General features: G+C 39.5%; 1 protein-coding gene across 1 annotated transcript in view; it reads right to left on the reverse strand.

Annotated features, from left to right (window-relative positions):
• Nucleotides 1–2625: 2625 nt before the first annotated feature.
• Nucleotides 2626–25469, reverse strand: part of rragd (ras-related GTP binding D) — a 97666-nt gene continuing 74822 nt past the window's right edge. The window contains exons 6-7 of the mRNA XM_038729226.1: nt 12962–13110; nt 2626–5599 (exon numbers count right to left, since the gene is read on the reverse strand). Of these exons, the coding sequence (XP_038585154.1) occupies nt 5448–5599; nt 12962–13110 (301 nt within the window). The 3' untranslated portion in view covers nt 2626–5447. The remainder of the gene's footprint in view (nt 5600–12961; nt 13111–25469) is intronic.

Below are 25469 nucleotides of genomic sequence, written 5' to 3' on the forward strand. Positions count from 1 at the left end.
AGTTTCATGTCCGACCCTGCAAAAACCTATAGTTGCCTATAAATGGTAAGTGAAACGCCCCTCATTAATATTAATAGGCACTGATTGCAGGAAGAAAAGGAGGCAATTCTGACAGAAAAGCTACAAAACGAGATTTAACTCAGTGTGACACTGACGTTCTTTTGGTGAAGGAAATATGACTTGTTGTAAATGGCACAAGCTGAAAGATTTTGTAGCACCCGGCGCCTAACACTACTAATAATTACAGAGGGTAAATTAAAAATTACAGCCAAACTGGACCAGAATCAGAATTTGCTAGACTCGGCAGGGAGCAGAATGTTGCTTGCAATATTCAGTAACCACACAAGACAGTGAGTTGTGAACTTGTACCTTGTATTTTTTTAAACAATAAGCAAAAAAAACAATAAAAGCTTCAATATACTGCTCACTTTATCGAAACACCTCAGTTTCTCTCCCTTAACAAACTATTTCTTTTGTCACCTTTCTGTAAGGTTGAAACCACTGAGTTCATATAATTACCTCAGCTGGGCTAAAATCACTGATTTCTTTCAACAATTTTTCTTATTTTCTTACTGGGTGCACCCTATTATCAATAACTCAAAATCTCAATCCTCAATATTCACATCATGAATGACATTAAACAATACCTGTTTCAATATTACCACTTCACATCAACTTCATAATCGTTCACTTTACACTGTATAAGCAATCGCCAAAATCACAATAACTAGGACATCATAATACGCCATATAAACTGAATGAATTCTCAGTTCTGCAGAAAAAAAATAAAATAAAAAATTGAGTTTGAAAGTGTGGGATTGTGTAAGCGGTGCTGGAAGTTGAGTGTAAAAGTGGTGCTGGTTTTGTGCAGTTTATGCTGGTTATCCTACCACCATGGCAGGAGAGGGGTAAGATCAGTAGTCCTTAGCTCAGAGTTCCTCACTTCAGGGATCTTCAATCCAGGGATCTCGAGGTCTCATCTGGGTTGGCTCGGCATCAACTTTAACTCAGCTCAAAGAAAAACAACCTGGCCTGCAGTCATTGACATGGCCAGGATAGTTCAGTAGTCAATTGCCTTTTCAAATGTGTTTCTCAAGTGTTCATTCCTTTAAGTTTAACCAAAATAATCATCAATAATCAACATTTTTTAAATACCTTTTACATCAATTGAATTACTGAGTAAAATAGATTCAAGTTTCTATTTTAACTTAACACTGCTTATACATTTTTAAATATAAAGAACAATGTTGCAGAAAATAAAAACTCCAGGGCAAATGCAACAGATTCACCGTGAACAATGAAATAAAATTTCTGACAAAACACAACTTATGAAGCTTCAGTATTAAACAGTAGCTTTACCAGCCAGAAAAAACATTGAGCAATTAAACACTCTATGGCATTTTTATATTCTCTCAATTGAGTTGTCAAACAGATTAACTTTAGTTGAAGTCTACAACAGTAGGCTAACTGCACTGTTCATCAGTCAATGCTAATTGTGTTAGTTCCAGGCCCATGCACTTGAACTCGCTAGCTTAGCCTAGCATTTACTGGTGCTAGTCATATAATTAGAATATCATCAAAAACTTATTTCAGTAATGCCATTCAAAAAGTGAAACTTTTATAATGTATACATTCATTCCACACAGATATATTTCAAGTGTTCATTCCTTTTAATTTTGATGATTATAACTGACAACTAATGAAAACCCCAAAATCAGTATCTCAGAAAATTAGAACATTGTGAAAAGGTTCAATATTGAAGACACCTGGTGCCACACTCTAATCAGCTAATTAACTCAAAACACCTGCAAAGGCCTTTAAATAGTCTCTCAGTCTAGTTCTGTAGGCTACACAATCATGGGGAAGACTGCTGACTTGACAGCTGTCCAAAAGACGACCATTGACACCTTGCACAAGGAGGGCAAGACACAAAAGGTCATTGCTAAAGAGGCTGGCTGTTCACAGAGCTCTGTGTCCAAGCACATTAATAGAGAGGCGAAGGGAAGGAAAAGATGTGGTAGAAAAAAGTGTACAAGCAATAGGGATAACCGCATCCTGGAGAGGATTGTGAAACAAAACCCATTCAAAAATGTGGGGGAGAAGAGTGGACTGCAGCTGGAGTCAGTGCTTCAAGAACCACCACGCACAGACGTATGCAAGACATGGGTTTCAGCTGTCACATTCCTTGTGTCAAGCCACTCTTGAACAAGACACAGCGTCAGAAGCGTCTCGCCTGGGCTAAAGACAAAAAGGACTGGACTGCTGCTGATTGGTCCAAAGTTATGTTCTCTGATGAAAGTAAATTTTGCATTTCCTTTGGAAATCAAGGTCCCAGAGTCTGGAGGAATAGAGGAGAGGTACAGAATCCACGTTGCTTGAAGTCCAGTGTAAAGTTTCCACAGTCAGTGATGGTTTGGGGTGCCATGTAATCTGCTGGTGTTGGTCCACTGTGTTTTCTGAGGTCCAAGGTCAACGCAGCCGTCTACCAGGAAGTTTTAGAGCACTTCATGCTTTCTGCTGCTGACCAACTTTATGGAGATGCAGATTTCATTTTCTAACAGGACTTGGCACCTGCACACAGTGCCAAAGCTACCAGTACCTGGTTTAAGGACCATGGTATCTCTGTTCTTAATTGGCCAGCAAACTGGCCTGACCTTAACCCTATAGAAAATCTATGGGGTATTGTGAACCTGTAATTATTTATTTTTATTTATTTTTACCACAGGTTTCAGTGAACAGGGCCTCACACACTCACACATCTAGTCTTAAAACAAAGTACAGACTGTTATCACTCTAATTTGACAATTTATTATTGTGATTTTACTATTTTATCTGAGCTACGTTTTCTTCTTTCTTTCCACGTTGAAAAATACTGCAACCATTGTCTTTTTATTTACTTGAAATTTCTTTATTTCATCTTCTAGCCCCAGCACTGGATCTATTGTACTCCTTCCCTTCCTAAGACCGCTTTGGTATGAAACCACCATTTCTCTTTCCTACAGATATGAGATGTCAAGGCAATTGATCTATAGCTTCCAGGTCTACTGACATCTTTTCCAGGTTTCCTTATTGGAATTATTATAGCCTCCTTCCAACTCCCTGGCATTATTCCTTCGATCCCCCCCCCAACACCTCTTTCTTCTCACTCTCTCTTCCCTCACTTTCTGCTTCGCTTAAACTAGATGTGTTTTTCTTTCTCTTAAACCTACCTGCGTTCCTGTTCTGTCTTACCACATATTTCCACCTTTTCCCTCCCACCTTATCTGTGTAATTTCCCTCTTCCTCACTAAACTCCATACTGTTGCTATCATCTGTTTCCCTCCCTGCCATCCTGTCCAAGTTTGCAAGGAACCCTGCAGGACTATTGTTCCGGACCTATGCAGGCCGTCGGTCTATAGTCCTGCACTGTGTTCCCCACAAAACCTAATTCTACGACTAGAAAATCAATATATTTGCTAATTCAAATCATATACTCAATTTCAAACTCAATCGAGCATCTCTGGGCGAAAGGCAAGTAGCCCATTAATTAATATGATTCCTGATGTACAACATATTTGAGGCATTCTTTTGCAGAAACAGATATCTCCATTCATTATCCCTGGTTCTTTTTGTGTGCTGCAAATGATTGTAAATTGTTTGGTTTTTTGAGCACTTCAGGAAAAGTTAATCAAATGGGTGTTTGTTTATTCAGAGAGGCTTTAAGTTAAGCTGTAAGGGCTCAAATGTGTAAAATACAAAAATAACAATTAAAGAATAGTAGAATAGTAATTAATGAATAAATATGCATTAAAATTATTTAAAGACCCCACAACCCTGTACACAGGATAAGCAGTTAACGATGGATGGATGGATGGATGGATGGATGGACGGACAGATGATTTAAAGAAAGTTTATAAAAATGTTTTATTCATTTCTATCTGTGGGATATCTCTAACTATAGGGTGTTTTGCCAGCATGATTGGGATTGGACAGCAATTTGACCCAGAGCATCACAGGAGCAGAGTCACACCACCAAATGGTGTTATAGTTGAAATAAATGGTTAAAACTTTAAGGCGAGTATCCTGACTGAAGTACAGTCCATCACTCATTTGTCTCACAGGATATCATATTAAACTACACCTTTTTTTTTAACAATTGCTAACTTACATTTCTCTATACCAAGTTCAAAACTCTTAATACAGTCAGTACAACAGAAGTAGATTATACTGTGGTTCACTTAAATATTTCTGATTGATTTCTGTGATATAGACTGTAAGGTAGCACAATCCATGCAAGGAAGAAATGCTACTCTTTTTGTTGTAATGGAATCTAAGTAAATAAACAAATAAATAAAAGAGACTTTTACAAGACGATAGTGACACTAATTGTAATGCTACCTGTTAGTTATTTTTATGGTCGTTATACAGTATACTGAGTGAATGTTGTGTTACTGTTAAGTTAGTGACATGAACTCTTGTGCTGTTGTGTGCTCAGCCCCCTCCCGTTCACACTGTACACCCAAGACTGAATCCCCTGACATCATTCAAGCAATGACTTCATATCAGGAGGAAATTGATAATCTTATAACAACCTACTGCTCAACATCAGCAAAACTGAGGAGCTGATTATTGATTATAGGAAAAAGGAGATAAAGACCTGTCCACATCAGTGGAGCTGAGGTGGAGCAGGTGAAGAGTTTCAGGTTCCTGGGAATCAGCATCACAGAGAACCTGACGTGGTCACCTCACATCTCCACGCTGGTGAAGAAAGCTCAGAATGGACTGTATTTCTTGAGGAAGCTTAAGAAGGCCAAGTTCTTGTCAGCTTTGACAGAGGAGTTAAAGCATTCTGACTGGAAACATCACAAACTGGCATGGGATGTGCACGGCCCAGGACCGGAGGGCTCTGCAGCAGGTGATTAAAACTGCTCAGAAGATCATTGGTACCCATCTCCTGAGCATCAGTGATATCGGTGAGGTGAGGTACCTACAGAGCCCAAAGGATACTAAAGGACAGTACCCACCCAGCCACAGCCTGTTCACCCTGCCGCCTTCTGGGAAGAGAGCTAGAAGTTGAACCACCAGACTGTAGAGCAGCTTTTCCCCCCAAACTATCAGGCTTAAACCTAAATTCATCCTCAATACTGCTCCACTGGATATAGTTTATTTATGTTTACAATTTTTATGATTGCTTTTATATTAATGTATATTGTCTGCTACGTAGCAGAAGGGAGTTACAAACTCAATTTAACTTTACAACCTGCTGTAATCAAATAAAAATAAATCTATACTGTACCTTGAGCTACATGCCACTAAAGAGTACTGTGATAAAAGTTTTTAAAAAGTGAAGTAAAAAGTAGAGAGAAAAACAGAGTAAGGAAAAAGGTAATGTGTTCCTTTGAATGAGGATGGAGTCTCCTGGATTTGTCAGGGTCCAGCTCAGGTATATTTGGCTGTTTGATATGTCCTCAGTGGGGGTTGCTGAGTACTCCATTGGTCACAGTCAGTTTGCTCCACCTCCTCTGATTGAGGAGTTTACGATTTTGTTGAACCTTTACTCGAACATCAAAAACCTCCTGGATGGCTTTCTTGAAACAGTGGAAGTTGTAGTCAATCAGTCCTGGGAGGGACAGAGACAAGACTGAAAGAGTAAAAGCAGCAGCAATTTTTTTGTGATATTTGCTAAAACTGTCACTATATAATTACAGTACTACATGAGACAGATACTCTGTAAAAAAAATATTTGATTCCTCTGGCTACTCCTAATGCCACCACTACCGGGTCAAAACAACCTATCAGAGCCAGGGGCAGCCCCCCTCTTCACACATGCTCTCACTAAGTCAACCTCAATCTCGTAAGTGTGGCTACAGACGTTTTGCAAACACGTCTAAGAAACTATTTGTAAGACGCAAACTATTGGAGGGTCATCTCTGAGAAAACGAGTCGATGTGAGAAGGACTGGGGTTCTGGCAAGACTCACTGTGGAGAGTGAGCCATACGCAGGAGGAGGTTTTACAGGGCAACCAGCTCCTGCTTGTGGGTTTGGTGGGTGGGGCTTAACAGAGTGATATGAGCAACATCATCGCTAACCCTAAACCATGTACAAAGTGAGATCAATCTGATAAGTAGGACTTAAACCAGCTGTTAATATAATGCCATTTTAATGTTAAAGTGTCTGTAATAGGATGTCATGGTCAATGGAGGACTAAGATCTAACATGACAAGTATCCTAAAACTAAAAAATCCTCAAATAAACTATTGCTCTGTAGAAAGTCACACAGCTGTTTAGCAACTGCTTTCTCCAGAACTTTAGAGAGAAATGGAAGGTTAGATATAGGTCTATAGTTGGCTAAAACATCCGGATCAAGTTTGGGCTTTTTCAGAAGAGGTTTAATTACAGCTACTTTAAAGTACTGCGGTACATACATGTGGTAAAACTTATTCAAGCAGCCTAGACAGGATGGGGTCTAAGAGACAGGTTGATGGTTTAGATGAGGAAATTAGTGAAGTTAGTTGGTAAAGATTGAAGATTGTAGTCTAAATATATATCAGGTTTTACAGCTGTTTCTAAGGTTCCTGAGTTTAGATATAGTCTGTGGTTTAAAAAAAAAAAAGAAGAAAAAAGGAACATCAGTCATGTCAGATGAGTGAGAATGAAGTGCAACGCATGTTGGTGGGTGCAACAAATTAAACAAAGGAACAAAGGCTGGGGTTGAAGCAGCTGGCCAACAGAGAGAGACTGGCTCAATCCCAATGTCCCCCCGAAGTCCTAAGCCCTGAACCCTCACAGACTTTACTGACGTCACTTAGAAAGTGATTGAGTGCAAGAGGCTGCAAGGGCTCAAAATGCTGTAAACAGGAACAGGACAGCGCTTTGCCACTTTATCACGTTACCTTGACGACGCTGAAACACGTTGCACACTTTTTATTTTATGTGTTTGCCTGATTTTTAAGTCCTGCAGGCTCTCGCCCTACAGAGTGAGCTAAATGTCAATTTATATTTGTCAATAATCAATACACTATTGTTGGTCAAAACAGCATTATTAAGCAAAAACTAAAATAAATAGTTTGTAATAAGGTGAAAAAAAAAAGATATAGTCTGTGCTAGTAGAGGGTAGGTCTAAATTTTGTCTCTAATAATTATAATTTTATCACTGAATAAGCTGATGAAGTACTACTGAGGGCTACATACATGGCTCAATAGAGCTGTGACTCTCTCTCTGAGAAGAAACCAGGTGGTATTCTTATTATCCTCTATTAATGATGAGAAATAGGCTGCCCTGGCATTACAGAGGGCCTTCCTATAAGTTTTAAGTCCTGCCAGATTAAACATGATTCTTCAATTGTTGGAATGCCAATTTCTTCTTCTACGTTTTTGTTACATTTACTTTAACTTGTGAGTTTGGGGTTTATACCACAGAGCTATCCATCTTTGTTTTATTATTTTATTTTTCATAATTGAGTGTCATTCACAGTGAGACTGCAGCATTATATTTATCTGTGAAAAGGCTTCAACAACAAAATACATTTTAAAATGAAAAGTGATGAATGTAGTAAATAAAATGATGAAGCTTAAGAGAGAACAGAAAACAGTCTTCTTCCTCACTATCATTTCATCACACACTTTGCTTTATTCTTATGGATTCAGGGGTTTGCATATTTGTTTTTTTTTGGTCTTCTCTTCTTAACTTTGTGCACCTCAGCCTACAAGATAAACTAACAAGGATCGAACCTAAGCCCTTCTTACTGTGAGGCCACAGTGCTATCTCCTGGGCCACCATATATATAATTTTGTATTTAATTAAATTCAGTCTTATTTATATAGCGCCAAATCACAACATCAGTTATCTCAGAACGCTTCTCATAAAAGAGCGGGGCCCTGTTTTAGAAAGCGGATTTACTGAAAACTCTGAGTATGTTAAGCCCGAGATGAGGGAAACTCTGGGTTTTCGGTTTCAGAGACCGAGATCAGATAAACTCTAGATCAGTAACCCCAGCAACTTACGCTGTGAACAACAAACACTGAGTTTCTCTCTGATTCCTCCCCTCCTGCAGAGCCTGAAGCGGCAGTCTGACATTCATGCTGTCCATATCAAAGCACATATTGGAACACAATTTTCATCTTTAGAAACAGCTGTATCCCGGTCAGATAATAGTTTTTTTACCCAAACATGATCTTGAACATGACCACTTTTATGATCAATCCTTCATCGATGTATGGACAGAGAGTTTTCTTTGGAGATTGTGGATTTACCCTCAGCACAGAATAAAATCTTACACTGTCCTACTTTATAACACAGTGGCTCTGTGCAACAGTTGCACAAAAATACTTACTGTGACCTAAATTATTGCAACAACTCATCTTTACAAAACTGATTAATGAACAGTAATTCCTATCGTATTTATCATACTAGAGATAATGTGGCTAAATGTAGTTTAAAAGTGAGTTTTTCATTATCTGCTGATAGTCTGAATGTGTTTTGACAGCATTTCATAAAATACGAAATGAGCAAGATTTTATTAATGTAAAATAGACATCTAAAACTTCACAGTCAGTTTGATCCTAGACACATTTTACACTGCAAAAAAATCATTAATAGGCCTACTGAGTCGGACTGTGACTTTACAATCACAGGTCCATGAGTAACCTAAACTGTGTCTAATCTGTTCCATTAATAATTTCATCTTCAGTTATTGCCACCGGCATTTAGTCCCGTCAGGTTCCAGCTGAATAAACAGGCCTGTAGCCTATTTAAAATGAATGTAATGGGCCGTAGGAGAATTCCAGCACTTTATCATTCCAAGAAAATCCCACTGTGGTAAATGATGAATGAGCAACGCTGTATAAAATGTAGCTAATATTGTTAACGTATTGATTTTTCCTCCACACCTGTGTTTTAACATAAATAGCCTATCATGGTCCACATTGGCGCACATTCATATTTATAGCTCCACCGATTAAAACGGAGGCACTGCCTACCCGTTACCACAGTGAATCATAGTATCGGAGCTCCATTGATGATGGCTTTTCCCCACGCACGTACTTCCATCAGGTTCAACATACTCAGAGTTGACTAAACTTATTCTGATCGGCTTTTCTGAAACCAAAAACTCGGAGTTTCACATCTCAGGCTCAGTCAACTCAGAGCTCAGTGTTAAGCTCAGAGCTTGTTAAACCTGCTTTCTTATGTTATTTACAGAAGTCCAACAGTTCCCACCAAGAGCAAGCACAAGGCGACAGAGGCAAGGAAAAACTTCCTTTTAAGAGGCAGAATCCTCGAGCAGTTGCATAACTTGTTTAAAAAGTTATACAAAAACCGCTGTGTTGTAAAATGTTAATAATCCTACCTTGTACATTAAAAGTATGTAGCCTTACACTTGCTGAGCAGCTCTGATTCATCTGGGTGACAGTGAGACACAAGACCACAGACAAGTTTTATAGGTATGGTACATAGTGGGTTTGAATCAAATCCAGGCCGTGTCAGCTACAAGATAACCACTGACTCTGATCATCTGTTCTGAAAGATAGCTCAATGTAGATAATTGCAGTAACTGTTGTGACCCTGTGGTCATATTTGTAATTTTTCTCTTGCAGTGAAATGTGGGGCATGTTCAATCTCAAAACATTTTTCACCGGTTTGCTATGGTGTCTGGGATGAACAACATGCTTCCCCAAAACGGTGTGCAATGGTGTGCGTTAGGCTTTGAAGTACCTTCTCTCTCATTTGGTGGGTGTGTCAGAGGTGTTACCCAATCACCAGCGATGTGTATGTAAGTACTGCATGTATATAAACACTGCTGTATTAAAAAGGCAGTGAAGTGCAGTGTACTTGCGTACACAACAGGGTTTTAAAGACACCACCGATTCGGTTATAAACATTTACCTTTTCAGAAAGTGGGATTAGTGAAAACTCTGAGTATGTTATGCCCGAGATGAGGGAAACTCTTCTGTTTCAGAGACTGAGATCAGATAAACCCTTTTACTTCATCAAACTCCCCTCCTGCGGAGCCTAAAAGAAGCTGATTGACACACTGTTTTCTTTCCGCATTCATACTGTTGATATCAAAGCACATTTTGGAACGCATTCATCTGCAGAAGTTTATGTCTTTAAAAACATGTAAATCCCAGTTAATCTGTCATCGATGTATGGACAGAGAAAGATATCTCCGGACATCTAGGATTCTTCCTCAGCACAGAATAAAATCTATAGGCTACACTGTCCTCCTTTATAACACTGTGACTCTGTGGACATTAAGGCAGCTGTCAGGTTGGCAACAGTTGCACTGAAACAACTTTATCATTGATTAAGGAAGGAGGCTCTGCTCTTTATTTACCCGTTGCCATGGTGAATTGTAGTATTGGAGTTCCATTGATGATAGTGGTTTTTTTATCCCCCAAGTTTGCTGGGGTGGTGCCGACTATAGTGGTTCCAGAACAGGCTCGGGTTATGGAATAGGAAGTACAGGTTCTGCTGGTCAGAGGGGCCATAGAACGTGTTTCCCTGCCAGACCAGGAGTCCGGGTTTTACAGCTGGTACTTTATAGTTCCAAAGAAGGACGGCGGGCTGAGGCGCGTTTTAGACAAAGGCAGTTGCATCGTGCCCTGAGAGGTTTCAGGTTCAAGATGCTCACTATTACCATTACCGTGAATCAAATCAGATCAGATCCTAACTGTGTAATCTGTGTGTGTACAGTGAATAAAGTAAATAATAATCACAAATGTACATTATATTAATAAGACAAACACACTAAAATAAACCCGTTTTCTACAACATGAATGTCATTACGACATAATAAATAATAATTAATATGATACCATAAAGGTTGCGTCTCTCCTTGATAAGTAGTCTTGGTTGGTTTATTTCAGAATTTTAAAACTTAAACTTTGTGGCAGTATCACACACATCTGGGGCAAGTAGTGGGCTGCTGTGTGTGAGAGAAAGTGTTGACCACGTAATGAGCAATGAAGTCTCTGTCCAGGTTTCTATTATTTATTTATTAATCCCCCAAATCAACTGTGTAGCTTTCGAATATCGGCAGTTATCGGCGAATCGAAAATGTGTTCAAACGTTTCCGGAGTTGAGAAGCTCCGCAAGTGCCGACCATAGTGCAGACGGGTGTTATATAGCTCCAGTAACGTTACCGGAGGCTGCACAGCAACACAATGGAGGTTAACCCTATCCGCTAGCGGCCGATGTATGCCGCTGTAGGGTCAACCGGTCTACATGCATATAATCAATAACTTTAGGCACACATCCTGTGATGGTTAGCCAGCTAGCTCCGGTTAGCTCCCTCAGGTCCAGTCACACAGACCACTGCAGCAGACGTGTCCAGCAACAGCTGAAAGATAGTGTTAATGTTTGTACTGCTGTTTTTCTATCACTAAATTCTCAGTAATGTTGTAAAGTTTTAACTTAAATCGAGATACATCTGGCTCGTGATGTAACATTACAGAATATTCTTGGTTTGTGAAACTTAAAATCACTTTTGAAGAAATAAAATATTCAACAGTGGTATGAATTAAAACATTGCTTTATTATTATCATTAGGCTATATTATATTATAATAAATATTTGCAGGAATTATAGTATAAATATACTATATTAATAATATATAATTATAGTATAGTAAATATTAACACATAACGTACACTGATTACTACATTGACACTTGACACCTCTTTTTTAACGGCTCTTTTTTTTTATTTAACAGGTATGCATGGGCCAAGGGGTCCAGATAAACATCATCACGTTTTGTGTGCAGTGGCTGACTTTTTGACTTGCAAAACTATTTAACTTGCAAAACTTTTTGACTTGCAATAAAATAATATGAATAATAATAATCATTTTATATAATAATTTTTAAATAATTTCAATAGCAATAAAATCTTTTTGTGTAACAAAGAGGCCTGTTTATTTTTACTTAGAAACTTGATTTATGATTGCAGTGTGATAAATTTTCTCTCAAAACTCTTTTTTTTTGCTTGCATTAAAAAGCCTTCATACGGCCGCTGCTCTTTCGCGGGTTCTGCCTTTTGCATTCCGTCGGCATTGTGTTGTCGACTGGCATTTGGATGGTCGGTTTTTTGGCATCTGTTCATCAGGTCGGGGTCTTCCGCGTTCACGTTGATACCACGTGTGCATCTGGGAGTCAACTTTTTTCTCCCACCCCGTTTGGCTACTGGGGTTCTTGCCTGCCGGTTGCTGGAGTCGGTTGTGGCTTATGCACACACACACACACACACACACACACACACACACACACACACACACACAGTCTCACATATAGACACAAACACAAACAAAGGTTGCCCCTGGTAGAATTATTCTTGATGTTTTCCTTTCAGCTACTTTTTTAAATTAATTATTATTCCAGCTCTCATGGCTGTGCTGTGTTGTTTATTTATTTTGCTTGACTGTTTCTCGTTTTCATTTCTCTCTCAGTTGTCTTCCTATGCCAGCTGTTTATTGCTGCTGTTGGGCTTGTTGTCTCTTCTTTTTCCTGTTTTGTTTGTTTATTGTTGTTTGTTTTTCTCCGCCCCAAGCCCCCATCCTCGTTCTCTCGCAGGTGTTGTCCTTTCTCTGTGCTGTTTGTGTCCCCCCATCTCCATGTCTGTGACCCCGCCCAGTGACAAATCAATTTAATTAAATAATAAAACAGTCAAAGGGGTATATTAATACTCCCTTGTTAAAGTAAAATCTGTCTGGCACAATATGGTATCCAGCTCCTCATACTCTATACCAGGCTGCAGGACAGGTAAAATAATTTTTTTTTTTAAAAACCTGATGGAAGCGCGTGTGTAGGAATGAATTAAAGTAAATGGAGCTCCCATACTACAATTTACCAATGGGTAAATAAAGAGTAGAGCCTCCGTTTTAATTCAATGTTCAGTATTATTATAATATTATAATTAAATTAACTGTTGAAACACACTGTTAATTTCTAACGTGCATGTAAATGGGTTGACTGTAAACGGACTGACCTTTCTTCTCAAAGCTTTCCTCGCGAAGGAAGCAAACCACAGCAAGGAACTTGGTGACCTCCTTCAGGTACATGACCGTACTGTTGTTCAGGTGGATTATGGCCATAGACTCCTTGTCATAGGGTAAACCAGCGTCAATGTCTGTCAGACTGAAGGAGAGGAGACAGAAAAACACTTCACTGAACTGTGAGTAAAAATAATACACAATACATCACAATACTTGATTCAAACACAGAGAGAACTTCTAGTGATGCAGCATTTTAGTTGTTTCAGGAAGCACTCAGAGGCATATTAACAAAGAACGGACTGCAGCCGCTGATAACAGCATGAATTGGGTATCAATTGCAACCACTATCTGCTCTGTCTCAAGGTCCGATTCACAAAAGATTACACTAATCATTACACTAATAATGTTGTTAAATGTTCATCTGCATCTTTCTGTAGTGGTCATAGCTAATAATAAGCAAGAATCTGCAAGAACAAACTTTTCATTAATATCTTCAGATGTGTGATTTGAAAGAGAACGTATTCTAATTCTAACTACGCTAATAATCTATTTACTTCCCCTGCTCTTTTATTCATTTCTATTTGTGGGATGTCTCTGGTTTTTCTATGACTCACTCTATACTGAGAGTTTGTTATTTGGGGTGCTCTAACTGTGTGCTCCTGCCCATGCGTCTGGGAGCATGGAGAACTGTTTTCGCTCCTTCTCGTTTATTAGTAATCACAGGGCTTCATAACTGGCCAAATTGAAACAGTATGTGAAAACCTTGCATCAGACCCTCAGCTCAGGATGAGGAAAACTCCCACAGAACAGATTAACAGAACTTCTAAAACTTCAAAGACAACCTCATTTACAAGTTTGAAGTTTTGTTTTCTGCTGTGGAGAAATCCAAGCAAATAGGACATGATTTGCAAGAGAAGGCACTAGTGAAACTTGAGCTGTTACACAGCCAGTGTACAGAGCTGTTTAGAATAAAACTGAAGAGTAGATGCATAGATTCATGTTAGACAAACTAAAAAAACTTGGAAATGCTTCATGTTGGCCGAGTGCAATAGGGACATTGTTTTGGGAAATGATTGTTGCTGCTTATGTTAAAATGTAATTTCTAAATGCTTTGAGTGCCACAACTAAATTCCATTTCATGCAGAAAATGGTGAGAAAATATTGTTCGTAATTTGGGCAAACACATCTACAAATGTACAAGCCTACTTTAGGAAAGGTTTATCCATCCATGGTCATTATGTGCTTCAGATAATTCTCCCCGTCAGTGTCACAAATTATTCAAGGAACATTCAGGTGAAAGGACATAAATATCCCCACCAGGATTATAATACCCTGTCAGCTTCAATGGCTTGCTTTGTTAGATTTAAAATGACAGAGGGTTGATATAATAATAATTTTAAAAGATACCATGCAGGAACACTAAAACTACACTGCAGAACTCACTTTACGTACAATTGTATGATTATCACTTAAAGGGGCTATATGTAGTTTTCAGCGGCCACTAGCGATGCAGTTTTTAGATTCTAACCACTACCTTCCCAAGCGTGTGCTCGCGCATATGCTCAAACTCATGAGCAGCAGATTCTTACACAGAGACAGACGAACGGAGATAGCTTCACACAACATGCTGGAAACTCAGGTAAACGCCCACTGGAACCTTACAGTAATATTATCAGCCATCCATGCTTATTTCATGACAATCTTAGACTGACTACATTTAGCCAACATGATACATCAGTGTTTGCTTGACTGCTGACTTTTCAATAACTATTTGTGTAGGCTCAGCAATGTAAGCATAGCTTAATTTATTGGATGATAATGAAAACGGTTAGTGAGCTAGACTGAATCTTTAGTATAACAATTAGACCATAGTAAGTAACGTTACTGTAACTTTGCCTACTGTACGGGTCTTCCACTGTTGTTGTCCTGCTTCGTTATGTTGCATTATTGTATATTATGTGGGTCATGCAAGTTACAGAGACTGAGACGGGCTGGGTCACTCTCCAAGCTGCTGCAGAGCTTGTAATTGATGCTGAACTCCTTGATTTAATAAACTTTTATGATCAAGAACAGTGTCAAGCGGGTTTCTTCTCAACACATCATCGCAGCATTATGGTTCGGACACCACACTAGTATAAACAAATCACGCTTTGTACCGTTACATCATTTCTTGCGGGCTAAAAACACTGACTCTAACACTTTGTATAATGTAGTGAAACAACGGTGTGGATTTGTGCATTTTATATTGAATAAATTTGGAGCTACTCCAAATTCCTCTTTCCCTCTCCCAGAGAGGCGCAGGGGGTGTTGGAGATCAACTTTCAACGGACTGCTGGGGAGACCCCAACGGAAGGGGGGGTGAAAGTTGCTTTCTTTAAGTGCTATGCCTGGGCAGTTGATCGTAAAACTGGCGCCTTTTTGATTTCGAAGCTGATAACGCGGGGCCTGACTGTTAAACTGACAAAGGGACACGAACCAGCGATTAGCATTTCCCTGAACAGCCTATCATACCTACCATAACCCAGGAAACCGAACTTTAAATAACCAAAGACTGCAGTCCCCAAAGACTCAAAGCATTTAATTAAGTTTAATTAAATCTTTAGTTACTTCCTCTATTTGAGTAGCTATGTTAACATGTTGTTGCTATCTGTTGTTGATATTAGTGCTGAAAAGAATCTAAATAAGTTACTTTTGCAGTGTTTTTATTTTCAGCAAGACACTCCCTCATCTAATGGAATCAATGCATGTTCATAATACTTTCCTACAAAATCCCTTTAGAAATGATGATAAAGAAATGTCTTACTATACTCTTAATCGCCAGCTTGAATTTAAGGCTGAATAACTAAGTTCCCTGGTTCCTAAGGAGAGATGACCTTGGATTAATCTAAGCTTTCCTCATGTAACCTGAGCTCCCTCAAGTGGACGAAATAACCATCGTTCGAAATGCCGTTAAATGTATAAATATCCTGACCAATAATGTGACAATTGTTTCCTGTTACCAAATGCTTAACTTTGAACAGTACAACCATTCGACCATTGAGGTTTGATTGTGGAAAATATTTGATTATAATACGCACAAATATATTTCTTCTCTTTTAGACATTAAGTTTAGAAAGGCAGTCCCTTGGGAAACCTGAAACGCCCTCTGGGGAACCACGCCCCAGGCAACAAAAGTGCGACACGCAACGTCGTTTGCTCTTCTTTTCCTCTCTCCCTCTCTCTCTCGGCTCTCTGCTCTCTGGACGCTTCGGCACGCGTCCGGCGTGCCTCGCCAGGCAACGCCCTAAGAGTTCGGCCAGAGCAACCGGCCTTTGTTCGCTTGAAGCTACACACGCGAAGTGCCGCGACATCGATCTGCTCCTCAGTTTGTTTTATTTTCTTTCTTTCTTTTGTTTTGTTAAAGTTATCAGTCGTTTAAGTTACACTGGACTAATTCAGGAACGACCAAGTTCCATTTTAAGCCTTTTTCGTCGAGTCAGCTTCACAGAGGTCAGACCAAGCCACGTGGTCTCGGCAGCGGCAACGAAGGAAACCTGCAAACAGCCGAATTGCCAGACGGAGGACGGCGTTTTCTTCAGACACGGAGAACCCCGGAGAATCCCTAGCAAAAAGCCAGGATCGGGCAGCTAGTGTGGGACCTGTGCAACAGGCCAAAGCAGGCCGTCGACAAGCAGTAAGATCTAACAACATTCTGTGGTCAGAGATTTCCTTTTAACTCCTAAACTCATAGCTTACTTTCATTAGTTCTCCTCTGCCGTATGAGTCAAATGCTTCCCACAATCGAACCTCCATTTATCATTGTTCAGCAATTGTTTATTTTCCCTGTATTTAACCACCCTTTTATATCGCATTAGTTAGAGAATAAATTCACTGTAATATAATCAAGAACTGTGTGTGTTGCCTATTTCTACGTACCTGCCAAGAGAATTGACCCTTTAGATATGAGACTGACTGACTGATTTAAGATAATTGAGCGATTATTAACTAACTGATCACTAGTAATAATTGTATAATTATTAAAAGCTACCTAGAGGTCCGGAGACTCTAGGATTATAACAACTCCGGTGGTGCCCTGAAACGAGGAAAAATTTTGATTTTATGAATATTAAAATTCATAATTGGCTATTAATTCCCATACATTTATTCAAATTCATAACTAAATTAGCTATGCTACAATAATACCAGTGGTCAGGGATGTACTGGGACTGAAATTCAGCCCGGGACTTTGAGACGGAGAGGCCTTTTATGCATAAATGTTTTTTTCAGTTATTTTAATACGTATTAGTGTTTTTATTGTATACAGTGAATCAGATTATGCTGAAGACCTTCAAGAAACTTCAGGATGACACCTGCCTCTTCAGTTTGTATAAGCAAAGCAGCTCTGCACTGAACAAGACCAGGTCAGGCAAGCCTGAGTCAGTCAGAGGGCTGAAATACTTAAATATAGTCAAAAACTACAATACATTCCCATAAAATACAGCAATGTGTGTGCATAAAATGCCTCATCTTTATCTCTGAGTAGGCCTCCCTGGCTCCTGTGCTGACCCTCTGCTTTTACTGGTTGTACAGTTACAAATGCACGAGAAGAAGATCACTAATAAATATGACTTACAATAATCCATTCTGTAATTCTAAAAACACACTGCCCCTGTACCTTTCTCTGTTTTGTCTGGTTCCATTTACCTTCTCCTCCTGCTGCTCCTCCTGTCCCTTCTCTCCCTCCTCCTCAGCATGACTGGGCTCATCATCACCCTGTCCCTGTGCATCACCTCCACAGCTAATATTCATACAGAGATTCCTCGGTTAATCTGGCACATTTAGCTGCCTCTTATGCCAACATTTGTTCTTCTTAATTCTTATTTTTTGGCATCACACATTTCTTTTCCCTCTTTTACTCTCTTCTCCACATTTACCGGCTCTGTTGAGCCTATCACACAGCCCTTCAGCCCCGACGAAAGGTTTGGAGAGTAAACTGGCTCCAAACGGAAAGTAAACTTCTTTGATCAGCCCTGTTAAACCAATCAGATTTCAGCAAAAACGAAGATTGGTCCAAGTTGGGAGGGGTCGCTCGTACACCCCCTCCATATTGAAAGTATTGGTTTGGCACAGACAGCGTTCGCTGCAGCAGACTGGCCGGCCGGTGCGGGTCATAAAGTAGCGAGTACACCATTATCTGCATCTGTTTGACCAACTAAATTACCGTATCTCTATATCTCATATATCTCATATCCATACTCGGAACAGGCGGGGTAAAATCGTAGGTCTGCGGAGCAAGCTTAGCCTACATACAAACATACAAATTTTAATTAAGCCTGAAATTGATGGGTTGATCAGAAGATACTATATTTAGTAAAAACCCATTTACAGAATAGCCACATAATCTAGCTTTAGAGCAATGTTTTTGATCATAAGAGCAAGAACTATTTACAGTTTTTTATTCACTTGAATGAATCAATGAACAAATGAAGTATAAAGTAAAAAGCATGAACAACAATTGTTATAGGCAACACAACATTCTTTTTTAAAATTTAATTAAAGTGTACCGTTTCTGTGTGTTTGTGTGTGTGTTTGTGTGTGTGTGCGTGTGTGTGTGTGAGAGAGAGGGAGATGTGGGGGGGGGGGGGGGGGGGGGTGTTCAAACAGTCCTGTGCTGTTTTTCAAATCCCCATATCCCCATTTACTTTAATAAAGACTAGTTGTTCCTCATGGTAGGGTAAATGTTTATACGATGTGGACTGACCACATTTCATGGTTTCAAGGTATTTTTGTTTCTTCTTAATGCAAGCCAAAAAAAAAATGTTTTGAGAGCATATTTATTGCACTGCAATCAAAAATCAAGTTTGTAATTAAAAATAAACAGGACTTTTTTGTGCCCAGCACCTAGCTCTACTGGAGACGGAGTTGTAACATGTACAGGCTAAATTGAGGTAAGTTAACGTTATGTCGCTCATTTCAATAGAAATGCTTTTAAATGTAGTATGGCATGATTTAATGATTATTTTTATTTACCACTGGCAAGGTCACGGAGTCTATCACTGCCTCCTTTTTTAGAATGACATGTATAATAGTTAGCTAACGTTAGCCGTCTTAGCATGATGTTTGACTGGCAGTGCATTTGTGCACTCAGACATGACTAGCAAGGCTAGGGTTAGCTACTCATGTTAAACATATTGTACATGATATCCAGCAAAACTAGTTTTCTGTGACTGTGGTAACAAGTCACTCAGCATAAACTAGACTTTAGACCGCTGATATTACATTGAAAATAAAGACTGTTATCTAGATATTTTGAGGTGTTGTTGCCTTGTTACATTTTCTCCTTTAGATGTGACATAGAAGCATTTATTACACTCATTTATTTTCCTCCAATAGTTGCAGTGTGGACACTTACAAACTACAAGAGACCATCCCCCAACACTGCTGGTACTCAACGACTGGCTGACGAGCTGAATGGTTTTTACTGTAGGTTTGAGAAGCCCAGAGTCACACCTCTCCCCCACTCCAACATCAACTTCAAACAATTACCTTCCCCCCCTACCACGCTCTCACCCCTCTCTGACCCCTCAGCTGCACTCATGATCTGTGAAGGGGATGTCCACCAGCTCTTTCAAAGGCAGAAGATTAGGAAGGCTCCTGGTCCAGACAGTGTGTCTCCATCCTGTCTGAAAATCACTCCACAATGATCCCAGCCCCAAAAAACCCTCCATCTCTGGATTAAATGGCTACAGGCCTGTCGCCCTGACATCTGTAGACCCCCTGCAGTTTGCCTACAGGGCTAACAGGTCAGTGGATGATGCAGTCAACTTGGGACTGCATTACATCCTGCAACACCTCGACTCTCCAGGGACATATGCAAGGATCCTGTTTGTGGTAACTGGGGAACATCACATCCAGCACCCAGACTGTCAGCACTGGCGCCCCCCAGGGGTGTGTGCTCTCCCCACTGCTCTTCTCCCTCTACACCAACGACTGCACCTCAAGAGACCCATCTGTTAAACTCCTGAAGTTCGCTGACGACACAACGGTCAATGGCCTCATCCGGGACGGTGATGAGTCGGCCTACAGACGGGAGGTTGATCAGCTGGCTCTCTGGTGCAGTCAGAACAACCTGGAGCTTAACACGCTCAAAACTGTGGAGATGATCGTGGACTTCAGGAGGACCCCCCCCCCACACACACTGTCCCCCATCACCATACTCAACAGCCCTGTGTCTGCTGTGGAATCCTTCAGGTTTCTGGGATCCACTATATCCCAGGACCTGAAGTGGGAGCCCAACACGGACTCCATCATCAAGAAGGCCCAGCAGAGGATGTACTTCCTGTGCCAGCTCAGGAAGCTCAACCTGCCTAAGGAGGATGCTGCAATAAATGACTACCTCTGCGCTGCCATTCTCATCGCAATGGTGTGTTATGTAAACTTATGCTTAAGTGTACACATTCACTACAAGCAGCTTGTGAGAAAGAGACAATCGGAGGTCTGATATGATACTGATTACAGATGCATTAAATAATAAAACGCCTTGCACATGCTGTTCAGTGCAAGATTGTCTCTAAGGCACCTGACGCATTGCTTTTGGAATAGATATTAATTTATCAGAGCAGTTCTCAGGTCATTTGATTTATTTTGATTTAATCAGCAAGGTGCATTTTGGTGATTTTATAATGCCCCTGACACAACATCAGAAACACTGTCTTTCTGTGAGAAAGATGTGTTTTTACATTTGAACCTTCCTCTGACAAAAAGATACTGTTTTGATGGTGTTAATTACATAACAGAGATTTGCGGAGGAGGAGGAAATATAGAAAAACATTTGAGAAAACACCAGATCAAAGTGGGATGATAACAGCAGAAAGAGGGGAAACAAATCCTTGTTGTGGATTCATTGAGGGGCACAGCTATAACTGAGACCCACCTGAGCTTTGCTCATCCTCCAAGCAATATTGATGGAGTGTCTTTATGTCTCCATTTGAGGATGCTGCGTGACCTCAATAAAGGTGGAAAGTTCAAAACAGTCCATGGAATTGGAGAATTTATGTCACACCTGCATCCACAAACAAGGGGACTCTTCAGTAAAGTGGAAAAGTTGATCCAGTTGTGTTTGTATCTAGCTGTGTTTATTGCATTAATAGAGATCTTTTTTGAAGACTTGGCTCTGTAACAGATGAACTCATTTACATTACATTATGAATTATAACATAATGGATGATATTGATTCAGGCTCTCATGAGGGAATTTATCAATACCACTCCTGAGCAGAAATCTACTTTTGGAGTACTGTCTGCTTAGGTAAGATCTTTTTTTAATTCCATATGCTGATTATTATACTTTATACAGAATCTGTGTTTTTTTGTTTGTTTTTTGATTGTGTGTAGATGTTACCCAGATTAGGACTGCATTCTCATTGCACTGCATTTTCTGTTTAAGTGGTTACTTTACCTAACACTGGAATTGACTGTGTGCAATTAACAGTGATTGCCATGTGTGATTATTTTGGCGGCTACTTTGTGATATTTGTTAATTTTGTTATACTGTTGTATAGAATATTCTATAAAGGATGTGCATAATAAATAGTTCTTATATGATGTAAGTAGCCTAGCCATCCAGTTTGTGCAGGATTTTTTAAGACATCATTAAGCGAGTAGCCCTCATTTTCAACACCCTCAACTCAAATCACCTTTCAGCGTCCCTGTCCCAGCATGTTTTTCAGGGTTTGTTTCACAATCAATGGCATCAATGGCATTTTTGTAACTGCCACAATGACAGCTGGACTAAAGGTACTCCATCAGCATACTGAAAAAGAAATTGAAGGGCTCATATACTTACTAGTGGCCCACATTTATCTTAGCAGCGTGTGATGGGTATTCAGTACCCATCATACACTGAGAAGGTGTTTGTGAGCCAAAACAGTGTTTTGTTTTGCTTTAACAATTGAAGGCTTTAGAACCTTGTGATAACAGTTTGGGGGAAATGGAATAAATTTCACAAGACGAGTCTAAGTAGCTGTGAAGAATTATAACTGTTTCAGAGGGAATTATTTTTACACATCAGGCATCAATCTACACTTCACAGACAGCACCAAGCTGAGCTTCTGTTAATTTTGAGTCACTCTTTTCTGTACCTGAGGCACTGCTAGAAACAAACACATTATACAGAAGAAATATGATAAAAAGCATCTATATGCAACATATCCCAGTTTAAATGTATTTATCAACATTATTTAAAATGTTCTCTCATTCTTAATCTCATGTTTCATGGTTATTGGCCAAGACGTGATGACATATGTGGTAAACCCTCACGTTTTTATGTTTTATGTTTTATTTTACCCTTCTCTTTTTTGCAGTAATGTTAATGTTAGGCATAACTTAGTAGTAGCAATAGTAGCTGATGAGAAACTTTTCGTTTCTTCTGCGTATGTAAATACCCAGGTGAAATGACAATAACATTTTTCTATCTTATCTATCTATCTAACCTCTGGGAATATTTGATGTGTTTGCTACTTTCCCCTCTGGAAAAGCAGGTGGCAGTACATAGAACATTAAGTGTAACATCTAGTGATGAGAAGTCATTGAATCGGCACCTGCTAATAAAACAAGAAGAAGATGGCAGTGTGAGGATTCAAGGAAGGATGAACGTGAGAGGGATGAAGTACCTGCCAAAAGGTGAATAGTTTGTGCAAGTATCTCCCCAAATGGGAAGGCTTCAGATTAATTAAGAGCAAGGTCGGTCTTGCTTTTTGTCACATGTATTTTTCAATGGTAGGGGTGGTGGGACAGCCCAGGGCAGTGCATTGGAAAATTTATCTTATTTTATGGCCTAAGAATAGTTGCAGTGCTCCACAGATTGGAAACAGCCAAAGAAGACAAACATGCCCAGCTAATGTGAGTGTGAGTGAAATGTGAATGTATCATTGTCACAGAGAGAAAATTAAATAATCACTGACAAAAGACTTGGCTGAGGTTTTTGGCCAAGGAAAATTTTAGTCACATTCGAGGTTTCCAAATACATAGCATGCCAGGTTTCTCACAAGAGGGTTTTATTAATTATATGAGGTGAAAAAGACTCTATTACTGAAGCCTCTAGTTAAGGATAATATCCCAGATGTTTTGTCATGATAATGAACACAGCCTTCTGTACAATTATCTGCCGATTTATGTGAGCAGGTCCAACTATTACCTACAACACTTCTAAACTTGTTAACGCTGAACATTTCCTGGACAATGAGTGGGAGAGTAACTTAAGTGGACAGACAGTTACTGTTAACTATATATATGATGTGTTTTTATAAAGAGAACATAATAATCAAATTTGGCCTACTTCAGTTAAAACCCCCTGTGAAGTCTAAGGTGAATCACACATGCTCTCCTACAGTATTTTATCTTGACAACAAACATCGGTCAAACAAGGATCATTGGTTCTAGTGAAGAATCATGACTATACGTTCCAGAATTAAGTTTGAGTGGTTCTATTACATTTGCCTGTGTGTTCCCAGTGAAAGACCAGAAATGCTGCTGATTTTGAACCCTTTCCACTCTAGGCTTATTTCTAGGCCTAGACATTGTTCTCTGTGTTGGCTAAGAAGCTCAACGCACTGAAACACATGTAAATAGATAAATCAATATCACAGATGCAACAAAAGCAGCACTTTAGAAATTGCATTCTTCTGCATTTAAAGAGTTAGGGTCTTCCCCAAAGAAATTTCATGTTATTTGACTTTATCAACAAACAAATTATTGTATACATTTATATATACTGTGTAAAGTGTGTTCCTTTTTCTTGTGTGCAATTATGATGTGAAAACCAGTGGAAATGAACCCTGGTATTTGGACACTTGGCATGTACCTTAAAATATTGTCAAATATTTTTAAAATAATGAAACAGTTTTCTCATCCAAGCGACGAAATGTCTTCTAGTATCTTCAACCAAGTCCAGTTGCATTCACAGTTTACTAGTATAGGCAAAACAAATACGGTACATCAAATTGATAAAACAGGCCGCATGATAATTTGGGGCCTACAGTGTATATAGGGAAGGGGTCTCAAACTCCAGGGCCACATCATTATATTTTATGGCTGTTTCATGCCAATTCAAGCTACCAATTTGAAATAATTAAAATAAAAACACAATTTTTTAATGTATTTCGTCATGCCAAAGGTGAAAGGTAAGGTGGCCTTAAATGCCGGCTAGTGGTTGAAAAAGAAAGATGTTGCTGTCCACATCGAAACAGAAGGTGGATGATAAGCACAGGCTGTTTCAAAAAAGACAAAGCAGTTGGCTACTTCTGTGAAATTTACATTTACATTTATTCATTTAGCTGAAATTTAATGGAAAATTAAGCTACCTGCCTGATATGCAGCGAAAAAGTTACAAAGTTTTAAAGGAATATAATATCAAGCATCATTACTGGACTAAACACAAAGAGCAATGAGAAGTAGGTTACCAGGGAGACGAGAGGACAACAGCCACGCAGCTACAGAGAGGATTTATATCATAGCAAAGTCTTTTTCATAAAGCCAAGAAGGATGCTGAAACTGCAGCAAGTTATGTGGTGAGTGAATTTAATCACCATTGAAGGCCAGTTTGAAGGACTGCGTGTTGAAAGTTGCGGATATTTTATGTGCAGAAAAAAAGAGCTTAACAATATAACTTCAGCAAACATTACAGCATTACAACAGACGGAACCCAATCTATATCAGGCAGAAATAACAGACTGATGGCGCTGGTACAGAGAAAATTAGAAGAGGAAAAAGCAGGTCCATCAGCTGCACTGCATTATACAATAACAGGCACTATGCACCAAGTGCTTGAAATGACAAGCGTGTATGACATGTTCATACATTACTGACTTGCAGTGTAACAGTGAACTAAAAACCACATCCAGGGAGGCACAGGGAAAAGCAGACCTTACTGGACAAATTCTGAGACTTACTGTAGCTCCATCCTTCCCAGAACTCTTAATGTGCCTTTTTGGAAGCATATACGTATCTGTGTGAGATTGTTTTCTCAACTATGAACTGAAAAGTAGGCTTACTAACTGATGCCCATCTTGGAGCTGTAGCAACTCACAGTTTCAACTGCAACCTCCATCAGGGCAAATGTCTTTCAATTGAGAAGGAGCAGAGGTGTCTTGCAAGAATTAAAACAAAGTAGGCCTATGAGCCAACAAAATATTCAGGGATTGCATTTGTTATTTCAGTGATAAATTGTATAAAAGTATAAAACTGATGTTTGCATTTTTTTATTAAGTATGATGCTCAGTTTGCAAGATTTGAGTATATTTGTGGCTGAGTGTGCACTTCAGCGGCCCAATGTGAATTACTTAAGTCAATTTTTGAGTTACATATATACATATATGCTCCAGCTAATTACCGAATAAGGTCCACCTGGCCTTTGAAGGCGGGTTTTAAAAGCTGCTGTGCAAGTGTCAGGAGGGGACCCTTCTTGATTTGGTACTGCTAGCCTTGCTGCTTCCCAGCTGGGGCATTTTTGTATTGTGTTTTTTGG

The sequence above is a fragment of the Micropterus salmoides genome, unplaced genomic scaffold (assembly GCF_014851395.1).
Source record: "Micropterus salmoides isolate LMB-PRFRI ecotype aquatic unplaced genomic scaffold, ASM1485139v1 Ms_hic_scaffold_19, whole genome shotgun sequence".
Classification (NCBI taxonomy): domain Eukaryota; kingdom Metazoa; phylum Chordata; class Actinopteri; order Centrarchiformes; family Centrarchidae; genus Micropterus; species Micropterus salmoides.